This window comes from Bos taurus, chromosome 8, assembly GCF_002263795.3.
Source record: "Bos taurus isolate L1 Dominette 01449 registration number 42190680 breed Hereford chromosome 8, ARS-UCD2.0, whole genome shotgun sequence".
Classification (NCBI taxonomy): domain Eukaryota; kingdom Metazoa; phylum Chordata; class Mammalia; order Artiodactyla; family Bovidae; genus Bos; species Bos taurus.
In genome coordinates, this window is record NC_037335.1 from 65,259,623 (window position 1) to 65,282,754 (window position 23,132).

Here is a 23,132-nt window from a genome sequence, read left to right on the forward strand (position 1 = left end):
AACTATCCCTCATAGTAGGCTGTTTCCTTGTGTATTTTGTAATTTTGGATTGCAAAGTTATTTTTAGGAGGTCCCCTCTGTGTGGCCTGTGTTTGCTTCTATGAGGCCCCCTGCAATACCACCATCCTGAGACTAATTTTTATATTAATTTTTCCTCTGGGTTGAGAATAAATGAATACCAAACCTATGTGAGGCACAGCACTTTGGTTTCAAACTCTCATGGATGACCCTTTACCCTATCTGGAACCTAGGCTGAGACAAATTTCTTTGTCATCTTCTAGTGCTGGGAAGCAGAGAAGGCGATGGCACCCCACTCCAGTACTCTTGCCTGGAAAATCCCAGGGACAGGGGAGCCTGGTGGGCTGCCGTCTATGGGGTCGCACAGAGTCGGACACGACTGAAGCGACTTAGCAGCAGTAGCAGCAGTGCTGGGAAGATATTTTTATCTGGATTATCATTTCCCAAGAGTTTACTGTCTCATGAGTCCTGACTTCATGCAGTGTCCTGTTTCCAGTTAACTTTCTGCCTGCAAGGCTTGTCTTCTGTTCTTATCTGGATGTTAAAACAATCCGTTATTTAATAAGACCAGCCATCGCCCACTTCGCCACTACCGCCTGCCTGACAGTCGCTGGATCAGCTCACAAGCTTATTACTAGAGTTCTCAGTTTTCTGTTTGTTTCTGGCCCCCAGGGATTTCTTTTATTTTTCTTGAAGGCACTGTGGTGCTTTTAAAATAACGTTTATTATATTTTAGTCAGAATTTCTAGGTTTCTATAGGGGAAGGCTTTCAGGTTGTCTAACCTACCATTACTAGAAAAAGAAGTTAAACAATTTTTCCTAATCATACTATCACTATCACGGTGACACGAAAGGAAAAGTCTGAATATTTTTTTGGTGAACAAGTGGGCAGAACTGCCCTGCCCTCCAAGTTTTGGACAATAATGGTTCCTCCCCTTCTTCCTTGTCTCCCCAAGAAACAGCCAGAGAACATTCTAAAGGCCGATCTGCCTGTGTCCACTTCAGTCCTAGCGAAGGCAGTGATGGGAACAGGCGTCCAGGAGTCTGCCCTGCTGAGAAGCCCAGAGGTGAGACAGCTGGTGAGCAGCACTGTGACAAGGGGAAAGGCTCCTCCAAGCAGCCCTCCCATGTCAAGGGGGCTGGGCCCGATGCGGAAGGCGAGGAGCCCAGCTGGGCAGCCACAAGCCTTCCACAGCAAGACAGCCATTGGAAAGCCAGCCGGCGGCAGGACGCAGCACCCAAGGCCATGCGTGCCTCCCAGAAGAGGCGCAGCCAGGAGCTCAGAGGAGGGAGGCGCTCCCCGGCCGGGTCCAGCCGGCCTGGCAGTGCCAAGGGGGAAGTGGTCCACCCTGGGCAGAGTCCTCTCCACCACCGGACACCAAGGAACACAGTGACACAGGACAAGCTCGCAGGAGGGACCTCCTCAGATTTGCCACCAAGCACAGAGGTGTTGAGATCAGGAGTCAGGAAGCTGGGGACATCGGCCCGGTCTGAAGACACTCGGCTACCCAAGGAGACTGATCCGGCTCCTGGTCCCCTCCCTGGGCAGACTGTGAACATTGACCTTCTCCCCGTAGAGCTGCGGCTGCAGATCATCCAGAGAGAAAGAAGCAGGAAGGAGCTGTTCCGCAGGAAGAACAAGGCCGCGGCGATCATCCAGCGGGCCTGGAGGAGGTATGAAGGCAGGGCGCCACCACAGCTCTGGCTCTGTGGCTGTCCTCCACCTGACGCGACACTCCCTCTGCTCTGGGACACTTTCTTTATATGCAGTTTTATTTATTTATGGCTTCTTTGGGTCTTCATGGCTGCATGGGCTTTTTTCTGGTTGAGGTGAGCGGAGGCTACTCTTTAGTTGTGGTGGGCAGGCTCCTCACTGCAGTGGCTTCTCTTGTTGCAGAGCATGTGCTCTAGAGCACAGACTGAGTGGTGGTGGCACACAGGCTTAGTTGCTCTGAGGCATATGGGATCTTCCCAGACCAGGGATTGAACCTGTGTCTCCTGCATTGGCAGGTGGATTTTTTTTTTTACCATGGAGCCACCAGGAAAGCCCTCTGTGATACTTTCTAGTGGATTGCATGTGCTGGCCTGACAAGGCCAACTTTACTGAGCCTACCTATGAGATTCCCACATGTTTAGATCTTAATAATTTATATTAAGCTATTTGGAAGGTGTTTTTACCCAGAATGATAGGAAAGGACCCAAGATAGTGGGGTGTAAATGAAAAACCAGGAAGCCTGAGTTTCAGGTGAAGCTCTAACACATTATCCGATGTTGAGCAATGGCCTCCCTGACCCTCGGTTTCCTCCTCTGTAAAATGGTGTTTAACAATTGCTGCAACCTGTCCTGCTTTTGTGACAGGTTGCTGGAATGAGATAATGTGTGCTTTGTAAGTTCTAAAGTACTGCACATGTAAGATAATTTTCCCTCTTTACTACTCAGGCATTAGATACAGTGCATCGAGTGACTGAGTCATCATAGAAACCTGTGTGAGCTCAGAAAGTGGAGTGGGCGCTGGGAGTGGTGGAGGGGCTTCCTGAAGTACTGAGACGAATACACCCGGGTGTAAGTGTGGGAAGACTGCGGAAGTCCTTTGCTTCAGGTTTTCACATGTCTCATAATCCCTTTCACATCGCAGGCCCTCCCTGGGCCCCAGTCCAGATCAGGCCTTCCAGTGATGACCACACCCACAGGGGGAGGGCCGGAACTGTCATGGGCAGGTGGGAGCCATGCGGTCTCCGCCTCGGTAGAGAGGAAGCTTGATGGGGGAACAAAGCAAGCAGATCAGTGCGAGCAGGGGCGTGCCATGTATCAATGCCCCTGTTGGGAGATAAAAGTGCCAGAGACCCTAACGCTGGCAGAGGGAGAGCTGAGTGTCTTGGGAGGTCCAGGGAGAAGCCTCAAGGATCTTTGTGCTGAAGTCTCCTAACCCAGAGCCCAGCGAGCTGCCTGGGGCCTGCACGGCCATCACTGTAGGGCATCTTCCTGTCTGCTTAGGCTCCTGCTTACAGTCACCTCGTGCCTGATCTCCTCAGTCTCCCAACCATGCCACAGGCTGACACGACAGGGATTCGTATCCCTGTTTTTCAGACAAGCAGACGTTCTCAAGAAACAAGGCTGGTGCTAATGATCAGATCCAGCACTCGAAGTTCCAACTGACTTAAGTCCAGGTATCTTTCCCTTAGGTTCTCTGTGAAGGTAGTGTGTGCCGTGGTCAAAATAATGGAGGCACAGGCCAACCTCACGCTGTTCACCTCAGAACAGGCTGGAGAGCAGGCTGTCTGGATGGTCTCACTGCATCAACATGTTTTTATAATGTTGTGGGGTTTGTTGTTATCACTGTTACTAATACCAGCAGTTGCCTTCATCTGGCACTCCCGCCAGACACTGCTATAAGTAGTTGTACGTGTATTAACTCGGGTAATCCTCACAGTAACCCTGAGAGGGATACCGGGGACACTCATCTTCCCCCGTTCCACGGTGGAGGAGACAAGCACAGAGAGGTATATCAGCCAGCCCCGCTTACAGAGCTGGTATGTGCCAGTACTGGCCTTCCACTCAGACCGGTGACCTCTGAAGCCACAGATAGGAAGGGTCCTCGCTCCCCCATCTTGGGTGTTCTGCCAGGATGTACACTGGCTACCATCCCAGAGGAACTTATTGTTAAGTATCTCAGCTGAAACCTGGGATCCAGACAAGCTTGTGAGGCTTGCCATGTCGGGTCCCACAGCTGCTCCCCAGCTGCAGGGCCTGCCTGTCAGACTGGCCTCTGGCTCCTTTGAAGAGTCAGCAGCTGACAGGTCCTGTCAGCCAGTGTCTGCAGCAGCAAATGAGCCTTCAGTCATTCTCCTCAGGAACAGTGGACTCCCAGTCTGTGCGCCCACCTGGGGAGGCAGGCACACAGGCCCCTCTGGTTGCACCCTGTGCATTTCTGAGTCCTGGGACATCAGCTCCCAAAGGGTTTCTGGAAAGCTGCACACTGTGCCAAGTCCCGTGCCAAGCGACAGTTCAAACCCCTTCATTGATTCTGCTACAGCCGTGTCTGTCTTCTGTTTGAAGCCCAGGAGCCCTCAGTGCCATCCAGGATGAGGTGGGGTGTCCGAGGTGCCCTCAGGGGCCCTGAGGGCAGGGGTGGGGAGCAAGGCTTAGCACATGAGCTCCCATAAACTCAGGTCACCGTCCTAGGACATATGCCCAGGGAAGCAGGCGGGCCAGCTGAAAACACGCCGGACGGGGTGAGCAGATTGAACCTGGGACCCAGAGAAAATGAAACTTCGTCCTAGAATGTGAGTTTTATTACCAGTCAAGGCTTGACTATTTTAAAGGTTGAAACTGGATACTGGACAAGCTGGGCTGGGAAGCTGCTGTGGTGACGAGGAGTTGCTGTGTAAGGCACTTCCCATCAGCTCCTCTCCAGCATGTTTTGAAGTAAATAAGCAAGGAGCAGCTGGATCACAAGAGCCCTACACCCAGGCTGAAAGGGACCATTGGGTGTGTTTGGATTCTCAGCAAACCAGGAGTGCACATTCTCCTTGAGAACATGAGACCATTGGACAGACTCAGTCTCCACACCAGAGTCAGTGAGGTGGCAGCTTGTTACAGCTTCAGCCAACCCCTCGGTTCCCAGCCTCCGCTCGCAGAGCAGGGGATATGGAAGAATTGAACTGGGGAGCCGTGTTGTCCCATAACGCTTACTTCTCTCTATAATTGGCTTTTTGAAAACATGGTACATTCTAGTAAAGGGGTGCCATGGTTTGTCATGCTCTGGGGAAAGAAAGGAAGAACTGCTGTAGTTGTACTGCGATCAGCCTTTAGGACAGGAGGGAAGGGCTGCACCAAGCACTGCACAGAGCTTCGAGCACTTGGGAAGAAGGTTCTGTCCCATCTGGTGTATTTTAAGACTGGGCATGCAGCTCCCTGTGGGCGCACCAGGAGGAGTTAATCAGCTGTGGTTAATGAACCCTGGTGCAGCTTCCCTGGGAGGCTGCACAACAGCCAAGGGCTCAATAAGAGCTTCGGAAGTGCACATGGGATAAACCCTGGAAGGAAAACACCAGAGGTAAATATGGCCAGCACCCTGGTGCCCCTCCGCTCCCCCACCCAGGCTCCACCCTCCCGCAGAATGGTCTTCGTAAGACTCAGCTCTTAACCTTTGCCACTGTTCTTAGAAATCTCTGAGCATCCCCACCAAGAACAGAGTAGAGACCAAGTCATTAGCAGTGTTTGGCTGCTGGACTAGACAAGCACTGATTTGAATGTTGGCTTCTCCTGGCTCTGTTAGCCTTTTCCCTCCAATTTTTATTGTGATATAATTGAGATGTGGCACTGAGTAAGTTTAACGTGTACAGCATTATGACTTGGTTTACATATGTTATAAAACCATTACCACATAAGTTTAGTGAACACCATCATCTCACATAGGTAAAAGGTTTTTCCCCTTGTGATGAGAACTCAGGATTTACTTTTTTAAAACTTTCACATATGTCATAAAAGAAGTGTTAACTATAGTCATCACATTGTACATTGTATCCCCAGTACTTATTTGTCTTATAACTGGAAGTTTGCACCTTTTGATCATGTTCATCCAGCTCCTCTCCCCCAATCTCTGATGACCACAAATCTGATTTCTCTTTGGATTTGTTTTTGAAGATTGTACATGTAAGTGAAATAATACAGTATTTACCTTTATCTGAAATAAGGTCTTTAGGGTTCGTCTGTGTTGCTGCAAATGGCAGCATTTCTTTTTATTTTATGACAGAATAATATTCTATTGTGTATATATATATAATACATATATATATTGGAAGAAACACTATGACCAACCTAGGCAGCATATTAAAAAGCAGAGACATTACCAACAAAGGTCCATTTAGTCAAAGCTATGGTTTTTCCAGTAGTCACGTATGGATGTGAGAGTTGGACTGTAAAGAAAGCCGAGTGCTAAAGAATTGATGCTTTTGAAATGTGGTTTTGAAAAGACTCTTGAGAGTCCCTTGGACTGCAAGGTGATCCAACCAGTTAATCCTAAAGAAAATCAGTCCTGAATATTCATTGGAAGGACTGATGCTGAAGCTGAAACTCCAATACTTTGGCCGCCTGATTCGAAGAACTGACTCACTGGAAAAGACCCTGATGCTGGGAAAGATTGAAGGTGGGAGAAGGGGATGACGGAGGATGAGATGGTTGGATGGCATCACTGATGCGATGGACGTGAGTTTGAGTAGGCTCCAGGAGTTGGTCATGGACAGGGAGGGAAGCGTGGCATGCTGCAGTCCATGGGGTCGCAGAGTCGGACACAACTGAGTGACTGAACTGATAATACATATATAATGTACAGTATTCTATTGTGTGTGTACATATAAAACAACTTCATTCATTCATCCCTCAGTGGACACATCTGTTGTCCATAGGACATTCTGTGTCCTGGCTATTTTAAGATAATGCTGCTGTGGATATAGGGATCTCTTCAGTGTACTGCTTTCATCTCCTTCAGTTATATACTCAGAAGTGGGAATGCTGGGTCATATGGTAGTTCTGTTTTAAATTTTCTACATTTAGAATAATTATTGGTACATGTGTGCTAAGCTGCTTCAGTCATGCCCGAGTCTGTGTGACCCTATGGACTGTAGCCCTCCAGGCTCCTCTGTCCATGGGATACTGCAGGCAAGAATACTCAAGTGGGTTGCCACACCCTCCACCAGGGGATCTTCCCACCCCAGGGATCGAACCCACGTCTCTCACGTCTCCTGTATTGGCAGGCAGGTTCTTTACCACTAGTGCTACCTCAGCCCAATTATTAGTAGGTAAGGATATACTGTTGCAGTTTTGCTGTCTTGTTTTTTTGATCCATTGTTCCATCTTATCCTACCGTCTTTTTTGTGTTTTGATGCCTTCTGGTATCAATCTGCATTGACTTCTTTATCATGTTCCTTGGTGTAATTAGTACAGGTTTTACCCCTGTGATTACCATGAAGCTTATATAAAGTATCTTAAAATATCATTATTTCCTTTGGTATCATATTTACCTGTGGTTTTTCTTTTTTTTTGGCGGTGGGGGGAGTTGTATCTTTGGTTCCTTATGTTGGCATCTATGCATTTGAATAAGCAGTCTCCTCTCACAAGTTTGCTTTGGCAGAGACGGTTCTTCAACACTGAGCTCAGTTTGGGTTTCTGGATGTGTCTGCTGATAATGTACTTGGGCAGGTGGGACTTGCTTTCTCTTTTTGGGCAAGGCCGCTGCCTAAGCTCTAAGACTGTGTGGCGGTGGGTGGACAGGACTGCTGCTTTGGTTCCCTGCTCAAATGAGGCTGTAGGTTGGGCTCTGCAAGTTGCCCAGCTTCTCTGGTCAGGCATACTTAGTCAAGACTGGCAGTAGGCAGAGCTAGGATTTACCTTCCGGCTCTGGTTGGATAGGATGCCCCAGCGTGGGCACTGAATTCCCTGGCCAGACACAGCCACTAGTTTTATTCTGTAGAGGGGGAAAGCCACGGGCAGTCCTCTTTCCAAGTGCTACTCTAAGGACTATGGGATGGGTTTCAAGAGCGTACTCTGGTGAGGTCCCCAGTTGGACGGGCTGAAGGCTGTATTTGGTAGGGCTTGGAATTATTTTCCCTACCCAGGCAGAGTGACGAACTGGTTCCAAAGGTGGCTTCTTCGTGATCTTGATTCAAGGTGCCCTGCTCCCCAAGGTCCCTGGCTGAACAATGCTGTTGGCTTTGTGGATGATCGGCTCTGCCTGCTTTGCATTGAGCATTGCTGGGCTACACAGCTTCCAGGTGGTCTGGCCAGCCTTTCTGGTCAGGAAGCGACCAGAAACTACACTCAGCCATGGGCTGGGCTATGACTCAGCTCTCCTGCTGGGGCAGAGTCAGACTAGGCTCCAAGGCCAGCAAGGTTTTTTGTACAAGAAACTGGATCAGGGAAACTTGAACACCAGTGGGCTCCCTGGTCAGACTGTGCTGCCATCTTGTTTCTACAGAGTCTAAACAGAGCTACTGGTTTTAACTACTACTTGGACTCTACAGGCAGGCTCTGCCAAGATCCCTATGCTGGTTGTTACAAGCCCCTCATTCCTTCTCTGACATCACTGTATTCCCAGTACTTAAGTCCCAGAGTCCCTTGCAGTCCCCATGGAGTAAGACTGGAGTTGCTCCCAAGAAGCAACCCATGATGCTGGGGGAGCTGCATGTCCACCCTGGGCTCTTTTCCCACTGGAAGCATAGCAGGCTCAGGGCAGACCTCTCCGTGTGGTGCTGTGCCAGCCTGGGGGAAGGCAATGCTGTCAGCATGGAGCTGCTCAAACGGTTACCCTTCTAAATCTGTCTCGGTCTCTAGAGCAGGGGGTGCTTTAGCCTCATCCCCATGTTCCAGGATTTTCTCACTGCTGTCTTATCCATGAATATTAGCTGCTGTTCTTGTGATGGGGAGCAGTCAAAATGGACTTATGTCACCATCTTGATGATGTTCCCCTCTATACTCAGCCTTTGTCAGCTTCATAACGTCTACCTTACGGGTTTACTTTCAGACTTAACCACAGGCAAGGTGCCTGGTATACAGGAGGCCCTGACCAAATGCTGGTTCCTTCCACAGTGGGGCCCAGCCTCCAATCCTCCTTGCCTTACCACATACATAATCCTTTGCACACATCTCTCCACTAGTAAAGATTCATGCACAAATGCCCACATCTCTAATCATGTCAATTCTGCTACCCAGAATGCCCTTCCCTGCCTAGCAAGCTTTCACTTATCCCTTAAAACCCAGCACAAACACCAGCCACCTAGCTCCTAGCTCTCACATAGTACTTCTCATACTTCATTTGTTTACACATCGGCCTGTCCCACTTTGGCAAGGACTCATCTAAGTGATACCTAGTTCAGCAAATAACTGATGGACAGGGACAGAACTCCATATACAACATACTGCCACTGAAATTAGGAATGGGAGTTTGAATGAATCTCACAAGAGTTCAGCAACTACTATCCTATAGCTTCTAGGAACTTCAGGCGACATTGGTTTTCTCAGTACTATGACCTTAAATTCTCTGCCCTCCTCTGACTCCCCAGCTACCAGCTCAGGAAACACCTGTCGCACCTCCTGCACGTGAAGCAGCTTGGAGCCAGAGATATGGACAGATGGAACCGAGAGTGCCTGGCTTTGATTCTCCAGGTTTGGAGGAAGGAACTGGAACTGAAACCCCCAAAAACCATGGCAGTAAGCAAGACCACCAAGAGTCCACCTAAGGGCAGCTCAGGCACCAAGCCCACCAGGCACTCAGTGCTCAAGCAGATCTACGGTAATTGTCCTTCTGTGTACTTTATGGTAGCACCCCCGAAGTGTGTCACCTCCGATTTTGAAACAGGATTTAACTACATTGGGCAAACCTCCATTTAGGTAGGAACTTATTAAACAGCCAGGCACCAAGAGAATTCTCATCATGTTTATGCCTCCCTTGCAGCAACTCTGGGTTGGAATTGGTTTCATGAAGCATTCTGATCTCAACCAAGAGAGCCTTACTGTCAAGAGATCGTCTGCTGGGCCTCCTGATGGAAGCCTCACCACACAAGCTCTCTAGACTGCTGCCAGGTTTCCCCTTAAATTCTCGTTAGAGGATCCCAGACCCAGGCCGACCCTGCCTGCCTCATGCTGACCTTCCCTGTGCTTAGATAGCACAGAGCTGTCTGTCTATGGGAACACCCCGGATCCAAGCAGTACAGTACATGCTTGTTTGGCAAATAAACTGCTGCGTACTGAAACCCTTTCAGCTCTGGAAAGTGCCTGACTCACTCCTCGATGGAGAGAACAAAAGTTAAGGCACCTTCACAAACCGATCTGTGGCCTTGGTAGCACAATCTCCAGACCTGGACCTATGTGGTTCTCCACATACCTAATTTATCTTGGTGGACACCTGCAAACTCAAGGCTTTACCTCAATACAAAAATTCAGCACTTGGTCAGGCTACAGCTGTCATTGGTTAAAAAACAGATAATTGTTGGTTGATTTCAGGTTCTCAAGAAGGGAAAGTACGTCAGCCCACAAGATCTTCAAAAGCCCACTCTGTGCTGGGTCTCAACTCAGGTAAGGCAGTCCCTACATGCGCAAAGCAGACAGGGGAGACCATGTGAGAAACACTTCCCTTTTCTGTTTAATCCCCAAAGGTGGAGACATTAGAGCAGACTGCCAGGGGGTTCCAATGGCCAGTTGATTTCAGGACTGCATGTTTTTCATCCCCCTTTCATGGAATTATCACCACAATAAACATCTCCTCTTCAGAGGAGACAAGTTATTTTTATAACCCCAAACTGTAACATTACCTCCCGCAGAAATAATAAATGGCACCTATTACTGATCACTTTACCATACTTGTTCACATACAGGAGGGGTAAGCACAAATAGTGTTATTCTTTAAAGTAATATCCTGGGAGTTCTTGTTATGTTTTGGTTTCCCATTAAGGTCCACAATCTCCTCCTCAAAGATGGGACGAAGTCCTTTTACTACAAATTCTGGCTTTTGCCTTTTAGGGCCACTTCAGGAGGACATTTTAATAGCAGGTCCAGCTCAGGTTCAACTGTCCACACTTTCACTCACACAGGAGCAGTTCAGGGAACGTTCTTTTTAGCCCAAGACAAGAGTGTCTTACTCAGGGCCCCTCCATTCATGCCAGCATTAAACGTGGGTGATAAGTTCAGTGCTGTCAGCAGTTAATGCCAGTCTAGTGTTTCTCATAGGTGGCTATGGCAACACGCTCCCCCCAGTCCCTGATCCAGTCATCCGGCGGGAACAGGGTGCAGCTGGGGAGGTGAACAATGACTGTCAGCATGAACTTTAACATTCATTTAGTTTTTGATGGGGAGAAATCTGGAGATGGGGGGACAGTAATTACTACCAAAGCTTTAATAAGAGTTGGGCAATTCATGTAACATAGGCAAGCTGATCAGGGCAATTAGAAACTCAAAGGAATCAGGCCCATAGTTCTAGGTTTAAAAGAAAGAAAAAAACCACACACACCTCTAGTTATCTTGAGTGAACTGAAGAATAGTTTCAAAAACAACTGTTAGATAAAATTACTTTAAGATGTAGCATTTTTGGTATTTTGTTATTTTACTCTGTCTCAAGAAAGTCCAAGACTATCAAATCTTTAAAAATGAAGATGTTTAACAGCGTTAAGAGGTTTTAAGTTAAAGGACTCACAGTTAAAGACAGAAGAAACAAAATAACATTAATAGTTTCTTAGAACTATATATGAATTATCAGCTTGTTTATCCTACACTGGCTTGAAAATAGATGAGGACGGAAGAGAATCTTTTCCTGAACCCAAGCTTGGGGACAAAGGTTTTATGAGGCCCACCTACCTACCCACATTAATCGTTAACCTGTGAATAAGGCTGATGGGCAGAGCAGCAAGCTAGTTAGCTGCAGCCCATGTTTTATTCAGAATACATGTCTATAAATTTCCATGAAATGGGCATGACTTGGACAGACATATTTGTTTCTGCAACATGGCATCACAGATGGCCAACTGAACCAAGGAAGACAAGCCGTTTGTTTTAGTCTTTACCTTGAGTAGAAATTTTTGCTTTGAGGGACTTCCCTGGCAGTCTGCACTTCCATTGCAGGGAGTGTGGGTTCCACTCCAGGGATCTAAGATTCTGCATTCCTTGAGGCACAGCCAAAAAGTTTTTTTAAAGTTTTAATTTTTTTGCTTTGAGAATTCCATAGAGTTAAGGATGTCTGACTTTTGTTCACTGTTCACTTAGCTTTAGTGCATTGTTGGGCATGTTGTAGGTGCTCAGATCTGAGTTCAGATTGTGGCTCCTAACCTTCAACTCAAGGAGAGATGTTAGTAGTGCTTTTGTCTCTTAAAAGGAATAGAAAGTTAGCTGGATAAACCAAAGAAACAAACTCCTTGGACTGTTTCTTTACATGCATCCAGGAAACAGTTGCCTTCTCCCCAGTCTTCCCACCCACCTGCGAACCACCCACACCCACAAAGAACAGCAGCGTAATAATGGATCAGAGGAGAGAGAGAGAGAGAGAAGTGTCCCAAATTTGGGGTCCATCTCATTAAAAACTTCCTCTAAAAAAATCCCGTTCCAATGAATGGAATAACCACGGCTTAGTAAAAATGGTACCCCCTGTATGAATGCAGAATATCCCTGCACCTACAGAGGGGTGTGCAGGGGACAAGACGACTTGATATACAGCAAAGCAGCCAGAAAACATCAGAGTTCCGAAACAGTTCACTTCAGCTTTATTGAATAACAGTAATAAAAACAGAAGAGAACGATTACCTTTGTAACTTTTTAAAAAAACTACTCACCTTTCATGCTTGCTTCTTTGCTTCACAGCAAGTTAGGAGCAACATTCAGCAATACAGCCTCCACAGTGTCTCTTAACTCCTCGGGGCCTCAGCATCCTCATTTGTTAAGTGAGAGGGTTGAGTGCACCACGAGTTTTCCAAATGTAGCATCCTGTCTTAACTGTCGTGTTAAGAGGAGATGCAGAGAAAGCAGCATCATAGTGGTTATTTCAAGCAAACTGAAGACCTACGTTCCAGTCCTAGCTCCTCAGGCACCTGCCCCCTCACAGTCAAGGTTCTTCCTTAAAAAGATGTCAAGTATCTTTGAGAGGATGGAAAAGGAGGGGCTGATGTCATCCTGTCTCTACCATAAACCAGCCATCACCTTATTGGGTCCCATAGGTAGTCCAAACCTAAACCCCTTTTCCTCCCCACCCTGCCCTTCAGCATTAATAATTTGAGTATCTGTTATTTAACAGTGAGCAACTTGCAGTGTATTCACCTCCTTAAGAACAGTGGGAAATCACAGAATTTTTCTTACAACCTGCAATCAGCTAACCCATCAAGAAACAAACTAAAGCTTCGACTGCCTAAGGAGGAAGACTGTGCCCGGGGGGCTCGGATAGCTAGTGCAGACTTCAAGTTCTCTGATTAGCTTTTACACTTTACGCAACTTTAATATCCCAAAGCCTTATCAGCCTAAAAATGTGGTAACAACTGAAAAGAAATGTTTTCCTTCTGCTCTCACATAGCACTGTTTTGTAAATTCTTCAGCTGCACTGAAAGGACCAGGGTAGTCCATACCTGTGCAGAACTGCCCATCTGCCTCCACTTCAGTAGGACTGGAAAAGACGACTTTATAATAACTCTACGCAGAACTAAGAAAAGTGAGCACTGAAGATCTGCTGGGTTGGGATTTCTCCCTGCCAGCTGGTGCAAGCCTGGCTTTGTTGACTCCAGTCTGAAGAACCTAAGTGAGATGGGGAGGAGCCTGGCCCACAGCAACTGCCTTCAGCTCACTACTTTTCTGGAGTCAAATGCAATGGACTTCATTACAGACACCACATCCTGTTATAATTTTTAGACCAGAGTCATGACCCAGTGTTTGCTTTTAGAGGTCGTAAGGCTGTCCTAGGTATACGGTTGACGGCTTACGTTTTAGTTTCCGCGTCAGCCTCTGGAGGCCACAGGTGGCTGCCGCGTCCTCTCGTTGAGCGGCGTTCCTCCTGCTGGGCACCAGCGGCTGCACCTAGCACCAGGGCCTCAGTTGGCAGGCCTACGGACTGGATCCTTCACGCATGGCGCCAGCTCAGGCCTTAACCTACTTCTATTTTCTGCCTGACCTGCAGAGGTGAGCCGTCTTGTCAAATTGCCTTTCCTCTGGCACTGTGCGAACTATGCATTCCAGCTCTTGAAGAACATTTGGTTTAAATAAAATCAGTGATTACAGGGTTCTTCATATCTTTTAAGGGCAAAGCTACTAAGAATGTAGACATATTAGGCTCACAGGTATTTCTAGGACTGCTTCTGTTTTAAAATTACTGCCACCCCTGTCCTGACTGTAAGAGACTGGAAACAATAAAGTGTTAAATACTTGGATTTTTTTTTTTACAGTTGGCTAATTACATCATTATTGTGAAAATGATTATAACAAAAATAATAATCACTAGTAGAAAAATGATTTTTTAAGAGTTTTGCAGCTCAGACCAACTACCACTTAGGTATAGGAAAATTCACAACAATGGGAGTACGGTCTTGAAATCCTGCTAGAAATCCTCTGTAAACAACACAACTCCAAGGCGAAAAGCAACCACTCCCAAACGAAACCAAAAACTAGTCTGTTGCTGTCTGAATGAACTGGGACTGAGAACACACAGAATGAGGTTTGCCTAGATGGGGCTGAAAAGATTCAGCTGGTTTCTTAGAATATAACAGGAGGTACCATATTATTGCTCTGTATTTTATACATACTTAGCTATGGGATGTATATACTTAACCACACATCACATGCTAGTCCAAGAAGCCAGCCTGTGTATCAGTGGCAACTCCCAAGCATTTTCCTGTTTCAGTGCAAAGGAAGGTTCATAAACAGCTTCTTTAAAAGTTCAGCTTTAATGACAAACATTTATGACATCAGTCTCTCTTCAAAATTAGATGTGAATAAACAGTTTCCAACAGACGTGCTGCAGTGCCTTTTCAATACACTGTACTCAATGCGTTGGGGCCCTGGGGATGCCCAGTGATGTACACGTTGAAGCAATAATGTAAGTCTGTGAGCCACTGCTCCTGCACACCTCCGCTCTTCAGTGTCTGCAAAGAAAATAAGAATAATGTGAGTGGTACCAAAACTGCTTCCTGATGGTTTTTATCACACCCAAACAAGATCTCAAGAGTCCCTTGCAGTAGTATCATCATCTATAAATACCACAGTAAAGCTCACTGAAAAGGGAACCTAACTGAGGAATTACCACAGGGAGTTCAACTCCTAGTCTCATCCTCAAGCACAAGTGCTACCAGTTTCTTGTTGGGTCTCTTCCCTCCCACCTCTGCTAGGCACTGATGACACTGCACCGTTAACCGCCCCTTACTCTGTATATCTGCCCTTCTGCATTCTAGAATCTCATGATTTCTGCATTAACATCAACTGAGAATAATAACTCTACAGGGCTCAATTTGTCATTCATATACAGATGGGCTGATTCTCCAAATTCTTGACTTCCTTCTATTTCTGAATTCTGCTTCGTCTTCCATTACTGACAAGATTCAGAATATATCCTGTGTTTATGCATGTATAAGCTCTATGACTCTGAAGTATTATTATATATACACCAATTAATAACTTCCTCCAATCAAAAAAACCTCATTTCAACTCTCCAGACCAAAACACCCAAATGAATCCTTAAGAAACAGAGCTGCCTGCCCCAGGTGAACACAGAACCGTTAGACAAAGCTGAAGCCTACAACTTCCAGCTTCTTCCCCCTCTCCAGTGATCTAAGTGACGAGAAATAGGTCTGCAGTTTATTCCTGCTAAATTTCCTTAATGACAGCTAACATTTGTTGGGTACTTAATAAATGTCAGTTACAGTAAAAACTTTACTTGGATGATTTCATTGTGGTTAACAAAACCCAACAAAGTTGCTGCTATTTCCATTTCTACAGCTAGGAAAACAAGCTCAGACAGGTTTAAAAAAAAAAGAAAACTTGCAAAATCACCATAGTCAATCAATAGAATCTGTATCACAATCCAGGTAGACTGACTCTGATGCCTGTACCTTTTCCAACTAAGCTGCCTGCCACCTTAATTTAGTTCGAGTATTTTAAGGCTTTTAGTACTGATTCTGGAATCAGTGACAGTTACCAGACGCCAGGGGAAGTCTTAAGAAACCACCACACTGGGCTTAATCCCAGAAGTCTGTCAAGGTGCAGGAGCCCTGGCCTCCCACAACCACCTCCGTGCCCATGAACCTAGTACAAGCAGTAGATGGCCCTGTTGGTGCTTCTTACTGTGATATTCTTGATGATCTGCTGCACCAAGATGGCGTTGGTCAACATGTGGGTCCTGAGGGGTGCGTGCTGCAGCAACAGGCGGAGCAGCTGGCCCACTACAGGCAGCTCCTCAGGCCCAGCTCTGTTCACCCGCAGGCTCTGCAGCATCAGCCTGAGGACTCGAGGCAAGAGGGCCAGGACGGAGACACAGACCCCCCAGAGCTTGTCCCTGCACAACAAAGAAACCTGTCAGTGAATGGACACATAGAGGAGAGGGGCCCTCTCCATACTTCCCAAGACGGAAAAATGTCCTTTTAATGAGAAACAAAGTCTTTTCTGATAAAACCCCACAAACCAAAACGAGTAAGAACTGAGTTTCATTGAGAGCTAAGTAAGCAAATGCAGTGAAGAATTAGCTGCGTTGCCCTATTTTAGGGGTTTCAGAAAGCCCAGCAAGCAGCATTTTCCTGGGCAAGGCATTCCCGAAACCCTAGTGAGCGTATTTAACACAAAGTTCACCTGAGAACAGAAAGACCTGTACATACATATGATTCTCTACCAGTGAACATTATTCAACTGCTGTACAATACCAAAGGTCAAAGGGGAGAGAATATCCCACTGGTAAAAGAATAAGAAAAGAACCTCATGAAACTCTAAGCCCCTGACCTGGATTCTGAGCTTCTTCAGTGTGTTAGAACAGGGCAAATTTGCAGACAAATATGTGCTCACAAGGAACCAAAAGGCATCTGAGAAAATAGCCAGTCAGGGAACTATCATGGACCAGAGACAGTAAATCCAAATTTCAGTGAGCATCATTCTTTTGGTAACTTTATAGAACGGGAACAGAAATGTTTTATGAGAGCAGTAAATGGTCTAACCACAGTCTAGAAAAGTGTCAATTAAATGGAGGAAAAGTCCACTGGCTGCTAAAGGCTCTAATCTTCGTCTGTTACGGTTTCAAGAGTGCATAACCGTCCCAGTCTCAAGACTTTGTAAGAAAACCTGACTACCTCTAGACACAGAAGCAGCAAACCTTTCACCATCTGACCTCCTTCCCACGTCCCCATACAGCAACTGCATCAAAGGTGGATACTGAATCCATCCTAAGGCAACCAGATCCTCTTACTGGAGACTTTATTCAGCCTGTGGACCCACACACGGCCAGGTCAGGACAGCCGTGTACAAGAGAAAGTCAGACTGAAAGACACAGTTAATGATGAGGCAAAGGCACAGAGATGATAACCACACAATCTAGAAGAGAAAAGACTAAAGAAAGCTGCTTTGGTTCTGCCTGGGTTTCAAATTCCTACCTGCACAATTCCTACCCTTTGGGGTTTTGTTTTTTTAAAAAAACAAGTCACTACTGTAATGACCCAATATATTCATTTTCTACTTGAACTTGAGTGAATTTCAAATAACTGGATCAAAACTTCTAAAAGGACTCATAGATTCTACATCATAACAAATTAAGTATACTAAGGGGATGAGTGGTTTAGAATTTCACCTTCATACACCACAATTAAAGAAAACTGTCAGGTCAAAAAGAAGATGACCTGGGGAACCACAAATGATGGAAGCAAAACCATTTGAAGAGTCATTCTTAGGTTTTTCTAAGAGTTGTCATGGTACAAAAATAACTGTACTTAACTATAAATTATTTAAAGGACAGAACCAGAACCAATGAAGTTGAGATTTTAGCTCAACAGAGAACAATGGCTCTAAACCACTCTAAAGGAACTGTGAAAGTCCAATATTTCATATATAATTTTCAGGAGTTCCACTAACTGCAAACTTCTGATATATTCTTGTCAGATAATACCAACCAATCCTCCACCCCCTAAACACAGAGAAATATGGATAATATACTTAAAAAAAAAATACAGCAAAGCTCAAAAGCTAGAATGGTGAACTCTCTAGGTGCCAGAAACTGACAGAACTCCTATTGATACACAGGGGCACAGAACTGGACGTGGGATTTTAGGACTCGTTTTCAACAGCCAACAGCGTTGGAAGATAAGGCTTCAGCCCCAGGTATAGAAGGTTGGGAGCCAGAACTGGGCTCCCTGCAGAGAGCTGGAAGCCAGGAAAAGGCAAATGTGAAACTGCCCATAGGGAGGTCTCCACAGACTCTCACAACAGATGAATTCAGAGAAGTTATACAACCCCAAACATGAAGTTGTTTCTTCAACCCCATGAGAAACAATTTCTACAGCCTGACCTGCTCCCCAAAACAAGGCAGAATTCCCACACCAGAGAAACAGCGAACAAAACAAACTGACAAGAAATTTAACACCAATGAATGAAGAATAAGCAAGAATGACAAAGAACCAAGTAAAAACTCAAAACGGATCAAAGGGAAAACAACAGCTGACAAAATAAAAACTCAACAGAAGGGTTAAAGAATTTGCAAAATGGAAGATGTTAAGAGAGGACAGAATCAGATGCTCCCTATATTTAAAAGGAGTTTTTAGGAGAGAACAGAAACAGTGGGTGAGATAATAGAGATAAAAACAGTACTTCCCATACCTGAAAAAAAAAAACACTTGTCTTCAGGTTAAAGGAGTGAAGTTAAGTCTCAAGCAGGGTAAATAATAACAAACCTACACTAGGATATAACCTGACTTTCAAGACAACAAAGAGAAAAGAGTCAAAAACCATAGACAAGAACAGACTATTATCTACAAGACAAGAGGGCTCAGTTGAAGAGCAGATCTTTCATTTATTAACAGAGTCCAGGAAACAACACAACAGTTTCTTCAGAGAACTGTGGCCACAGTTTTGAATACCTCAATTGGTCGAGCCCGATTTTTTGGTTAGCACTTGTGAAATCAAAAGCTCCCAGTAGTTTGACTGGCACTCTCATTATCTGTAATCCCACAATTACCTTGTGTAGGAGGGCAGAAGCAGCCCCAAAGGGAAATTTAAGTACCTAAGGCTCGGGCTGCCAACCCTTTCTTGTGCCTAAGTAATGTCATCCAGAGATGCATATGGTCCTGGTAGTATCAAACTTTCCAATACCCCGCACAACACACTTTTAAAACAGAATTTTTAAACAGGCAAAATGTATTAAACACATTGAATTTTTTTCAGTCCAACCATATACAATCAAAGCAGAATGTTCTATAAGAAACTAAGAAGACCTCTGAAACATAAGTATACCACGAAGGGCCTATATTTCAAGTGACAGGAAATGACAAATAGCAAAATACCTATTTCATAAATGGGGATGCTCATTATAAAATTTTTATAACCTGGAGAAGTTCCTTGCTATTTACAAAGGTTTTTCTTGAGCTATGAGACCTAAAGTTTGATGATGTGTAAGAAAAGTACCATCAGATCTATTTATTTATGTGTAAATTTTACAGGATATTAACAGTGAAATCTACAAAGTTTTAAATACACACAACACTTTGTGGGAAAAATCCCCATCAGTAAGTTACAGTACATTCATAAAGCGGAATACTACAGAGCAAGGGTACCAGACCACAGCCAATCCTGCTTGCAGCCTGTATTTGTAAATAAAATTTTATTGGAACACAGCACACCTATTCATTTATGTATCATGTGATGCTCCTTTCATAGCATCAGGGAGTGCTGAGTAGTTCTGACAAGTTCTGACAAAAACCTAAAATATTCACCATCTGACTCTTTACATAGAAAGAAGTTTGCTGACTCCTGGTATGGAGAAACAAAATGAATTACATCCTTAAATCAACATGAGTAACTCTCACGATGATGCAAATCAAGTCATAAAAAAATACACTAATTCCTTTTATATCAAACTCTTAAAACATGAAAAACAAAAATGAACTGTTTTTATTTAAAAATTTTATGTGCATTTATAAAGGCAGCAAAGTGAATAACACAGAAGTGATCTCTGGAGGTGTAAAAGAGAAATTTAACTATGGAAAGGACATGGATAGAGCATGCTGACGACACTCTATTCCTAAACCTGGAATTTAGCTAAATGGATGTTCAGTTTATACTCTTTAAACTATTTAAATATTTTACACAATCATATGTATGACATATTTCTATGACACTTAAAAGCTCAAAAAAGACTTGAAAGGCAAATGTCAAAATGTGACAGAATGATTTTTATTTTCTTATATGTGATCATCTCTTAAGACTGTTTAATAACCTTCTTGCAATGAACTGTAAACAGCATACCGAAAAGAACGTAAGCATGAGAACACTTTTTGAAAATGAAAGTGAAATCTTCCACACTATCCTAGAAGCTTTAGTCTAAAAAGTATATAGGAACAAAAGTAATAATTAAAAAACACCAGCATCTTGGAACAATTTCCTTAAACCCATGAATTTAAAATTTGACTCTGGCTAGTTCTAATGAAGCCCGAACAAAATACAAAGGCTCGTATTAATAAGTCCATCCTTCTAAAACACAGAATTTTCTTGCCAGATCTATAGCAAAGTTAAGGAAAGCTCCCAAGAAACTTTATAATACCATCTAACTTTGCAAATTTGTAGCTTACAAGAAAAAACAAAAACTAAGACTGCTATACCACATCACAAAGGGGATTCACAAAAGAACAAAGAAGCAGGTAGCGAGGGATATACAAACTCTAAAAAAGAATTAGATTTTGGAAATATCTTTTATGGATTGACTGACTGAAGGCAGTTGAACAAGTAGGAAAAAAATTAAAAGTTTAAGAGTATAAAACTGTTACCTTTTTCTTAGATGTTCTGCTTCTCCTTTCTCTAAAGTAAGTAGAAAATAAAGCAGACTGTAGCAACAAGAAGCCAGAAACGGCAGTAGAGTTTCACTAAGTACACACGTATGATCCAGGAGCTTACAGATAACACCCAAAACACAGCCAGCCGTGCTGTCAGGAATTACAGTCAATCCAACCTAGGCGTAGAAAAATGAGGTTAATGACCTCTTCACAACAGCCCTTCTCCCCAGAATAAAAACAAACACCATCACCTGGACAATTAACCTCCCATCACTACTGGTAGCTCAGATGGTAAAGAATCTGCCTGTAATGTGGGAAGATCCAGGTTTAATCCCTGGTTTGGGAAGATCCCCTGGAGAAGGGAATGGCAACCTACTCCAACATCCTTGCTGGAGAATCCCACGGACACAGAAGCCTGGCAGGCTACAGTCCATGGGTCACACAGTCGGAGATGACTTAACGACTACACTACTACTACTACTGGTGGAAGTCGGTACAACCACAATACATGCCATGCCCCCCACCACACCTTAAGGTCCCGTTTTCCTCTGACAACTAACTGCTACCTGAAATGACTGAAAATATTTAAACTCAAGAAATACTATCGATCCAATTCCCCACATCTCCTTCAAGACAAAGTCTCTTAAATTTTCTAGATGTTACAATTTCTACTGTTGGCCAAAAACATTATTTAAAAGGATTATTTCATGCATCCAAAGAAAATCTTGATACCAATAATCACATTTACATGATCCTGAGTATTCAGACTGGAAAACGCTAATCTGGCACCACCCTCATCCCAGGAAATTAAATGCACAAACCAGAGTTCATTTTACAATTATCCTTCCCCTGGATTTAACTGGTCATTCAGACATAACCAAAGAAAATCATCTGCAATGGAGTAAGGTAATACCACACTTACTCTTGACTGCCTCACTGCCCGAGACCCAGACAGGGGACATCATGGTACACTAGCTCACCTGGACTCTGCTGTGTAAACAGTCATTAAGCTGGACTCTAACTTGTAACATTAAGTATACACAGTTAAAATCTCCTGCAAGCCAACTGTTGAGTAATCATAGTCTGCAGGCTCTGAGGTCTTGACCTTTCCACCAGGCTGTCTGAAGAAAGTGACCAAGACTGACTGGAATGCTGATCTTGGAATAGTGAATGTAATCAAAGGAGGGCATACATTTCTAGAGTGGAAGTTAAAAAAAAAAAAAAGATGGGGCTCTTTGGAGATACAATGTATATGGATTGGAAGTTTAATAGCAGGAAGAAAAGGGTACTGAGAAGTCAAAGTGGTACTCTTCCAACTTGAGGCAAGTAAAGAAAGGGGGTACGCATGTGCCTATCAAATTATCCAAACAAGTGACAGTCCCTTGAAGAAAACCTTGGGGGCTCTCCCTTGCACTGTAATATATCATTATAGTAAAAAGTCAAAGATTAAAGTGTAAAGGTTGGAGGAAGTTAAAAGCAAAACCCAAGCATACCTAATGAGAATTCAATACCAATGGGAACAAGAGACATCCACAAGCCCAGAGACAAGTAAGTTTCATGGCTAAGCTCACTGTTCCCAGTGACCAGGCCCTTAAGCCTGTGAGGTGACAGCCCTACTCCACACCTCACCCCTTCTAGGTATGACACCAAGCACATGTTCATGAAAGCATTTCAAGTCAGAAAGACCCAAGGTATCATTTTAAGGTCTTTCATTGTTCATATAGAGAGAGTAAGGGCCATTTCCCTAAGGTGACAGAATTAATTAGCAACAGCCAGCAAACAAACCAAGATTTCTCAGTTCTCACCACAGATGAGAGGCCATGAAATTATTAAGCTTAGATTCTGGACACTCAGTCTCTCCCCGATTATGGCAAACCAAATCTTAACCAGTGAATCTCTATGCTTTTTGTGTTAACAGAAAAAATTTTAAGTATATTTACCAAATGCTTACTGATGGCAGTCTGCAGGACGTCAAAGCTTTGGCTTCGGACAGGGACAACCAATAAACTGTGACAGACTGTCTGTCAGAAAGGAGAAAACCGGTACCAAATCAGAACACTGTAGGTCAGAAACAAGTCCAACAGTTTTTTTTTAAACCTACTTGCTCTACATATTAAAAAGAAACTCAACAAGAAGTGACTCTACAGATGCAAGCATCAAACAAGCAATCCTCATATATATGGGCTAATTTTCCAAATAATTCATTTATTAAATACTTACTGAGCACTGTGGAGAAGGAAATGGCAACTCACTCTGGTATTCTTGCCTGGAGAATTCCATGGACAGAAGAGTCTGACAAGCTACCAAATATGGGGTCACAAAGAGTTGGACACAACTGCCTGACTACCACACAAACTGAGCTAGTCTTATCAGGCGCTACACACAGGAGTGAAAGAATGAGAAACTTCTGTCTCACAGCCCTCGGGTAGCTTACAATCAACCAAGGTAGAGCCCACATTCCCATTAAATAAGTGCTACAACAGGGAGGTCTCAGTGATGTAAACAAAGAGCGGACAAAAGCTTTTCTCCCATTTGGTGGAAAAATACATCATTGAAAAAAACATGATCCAGAAAAGAGAAATACTACGTGCAAATTATGCTGCCTCTTATTCCCTAAAGGTAAAATAACAGTCTATAAGG

General features: G+C 44.4%; 2 protein-coding genes across 8 annotated transcripts in view; one reads left to right on the forward strand and one right to left on the reverse strand.

The window, feature by feature from the left end:
- INVS (inversin) overlaps positions 1-13,910 on the forward strand; it is a 137,123-nt gene extending 123,213 nt beyond the window's left edge. Inside the window, exons 14-18 of one of the 4 annotated variants that reach the window (XM_010808007.4) lie at positions 975-1,085; positions 1,596-1,692; positions 9,078-9,307; positions 10,018-10,089; positions 12,791-13,910. In XM_010808007.4, coding sequence (XP_010806309.2) covers positions 975-1,085; positions 1,596-1,692; positions 9,078-9,307; positions 10,018-10,089; positions 12,791-12,966 — 686 coding nt within the window. In that variant the 3' untranslated portion in view covers positions 12,967-13,910. 4 annotated transcript variants of the gene reach the window in all.
- A 494-nt stretch (positions 13,911-14,404) lies between these two features.
- The window catches only part of TEX10 (testis expressed 10), a 46,490-nt gene continuing 37,762 nt past the window's right edge, over positions 14,405-23,132 (reverse strand). For 2 of the 4 annotated variants that reach the window (NM_001046262.2, XM_024995745.2), the window contains 4 exon segments: positions 14,405-14,621; positions 15,817-16,027; positions 20,487-20,668; positions 22,433-22,513. In NM_001046262.2, the coding sequence (NP_001039727.2) occupies positions 14,508-14,621; positions 15,817-16,027; positions 20,487-20,668; positions 22,433-22,513 (588 nt within the window). In that variant the 3' untranslated portion in view covers positions 14,405-14,507. 4 annotated transcript variants of the gene reach the window in all.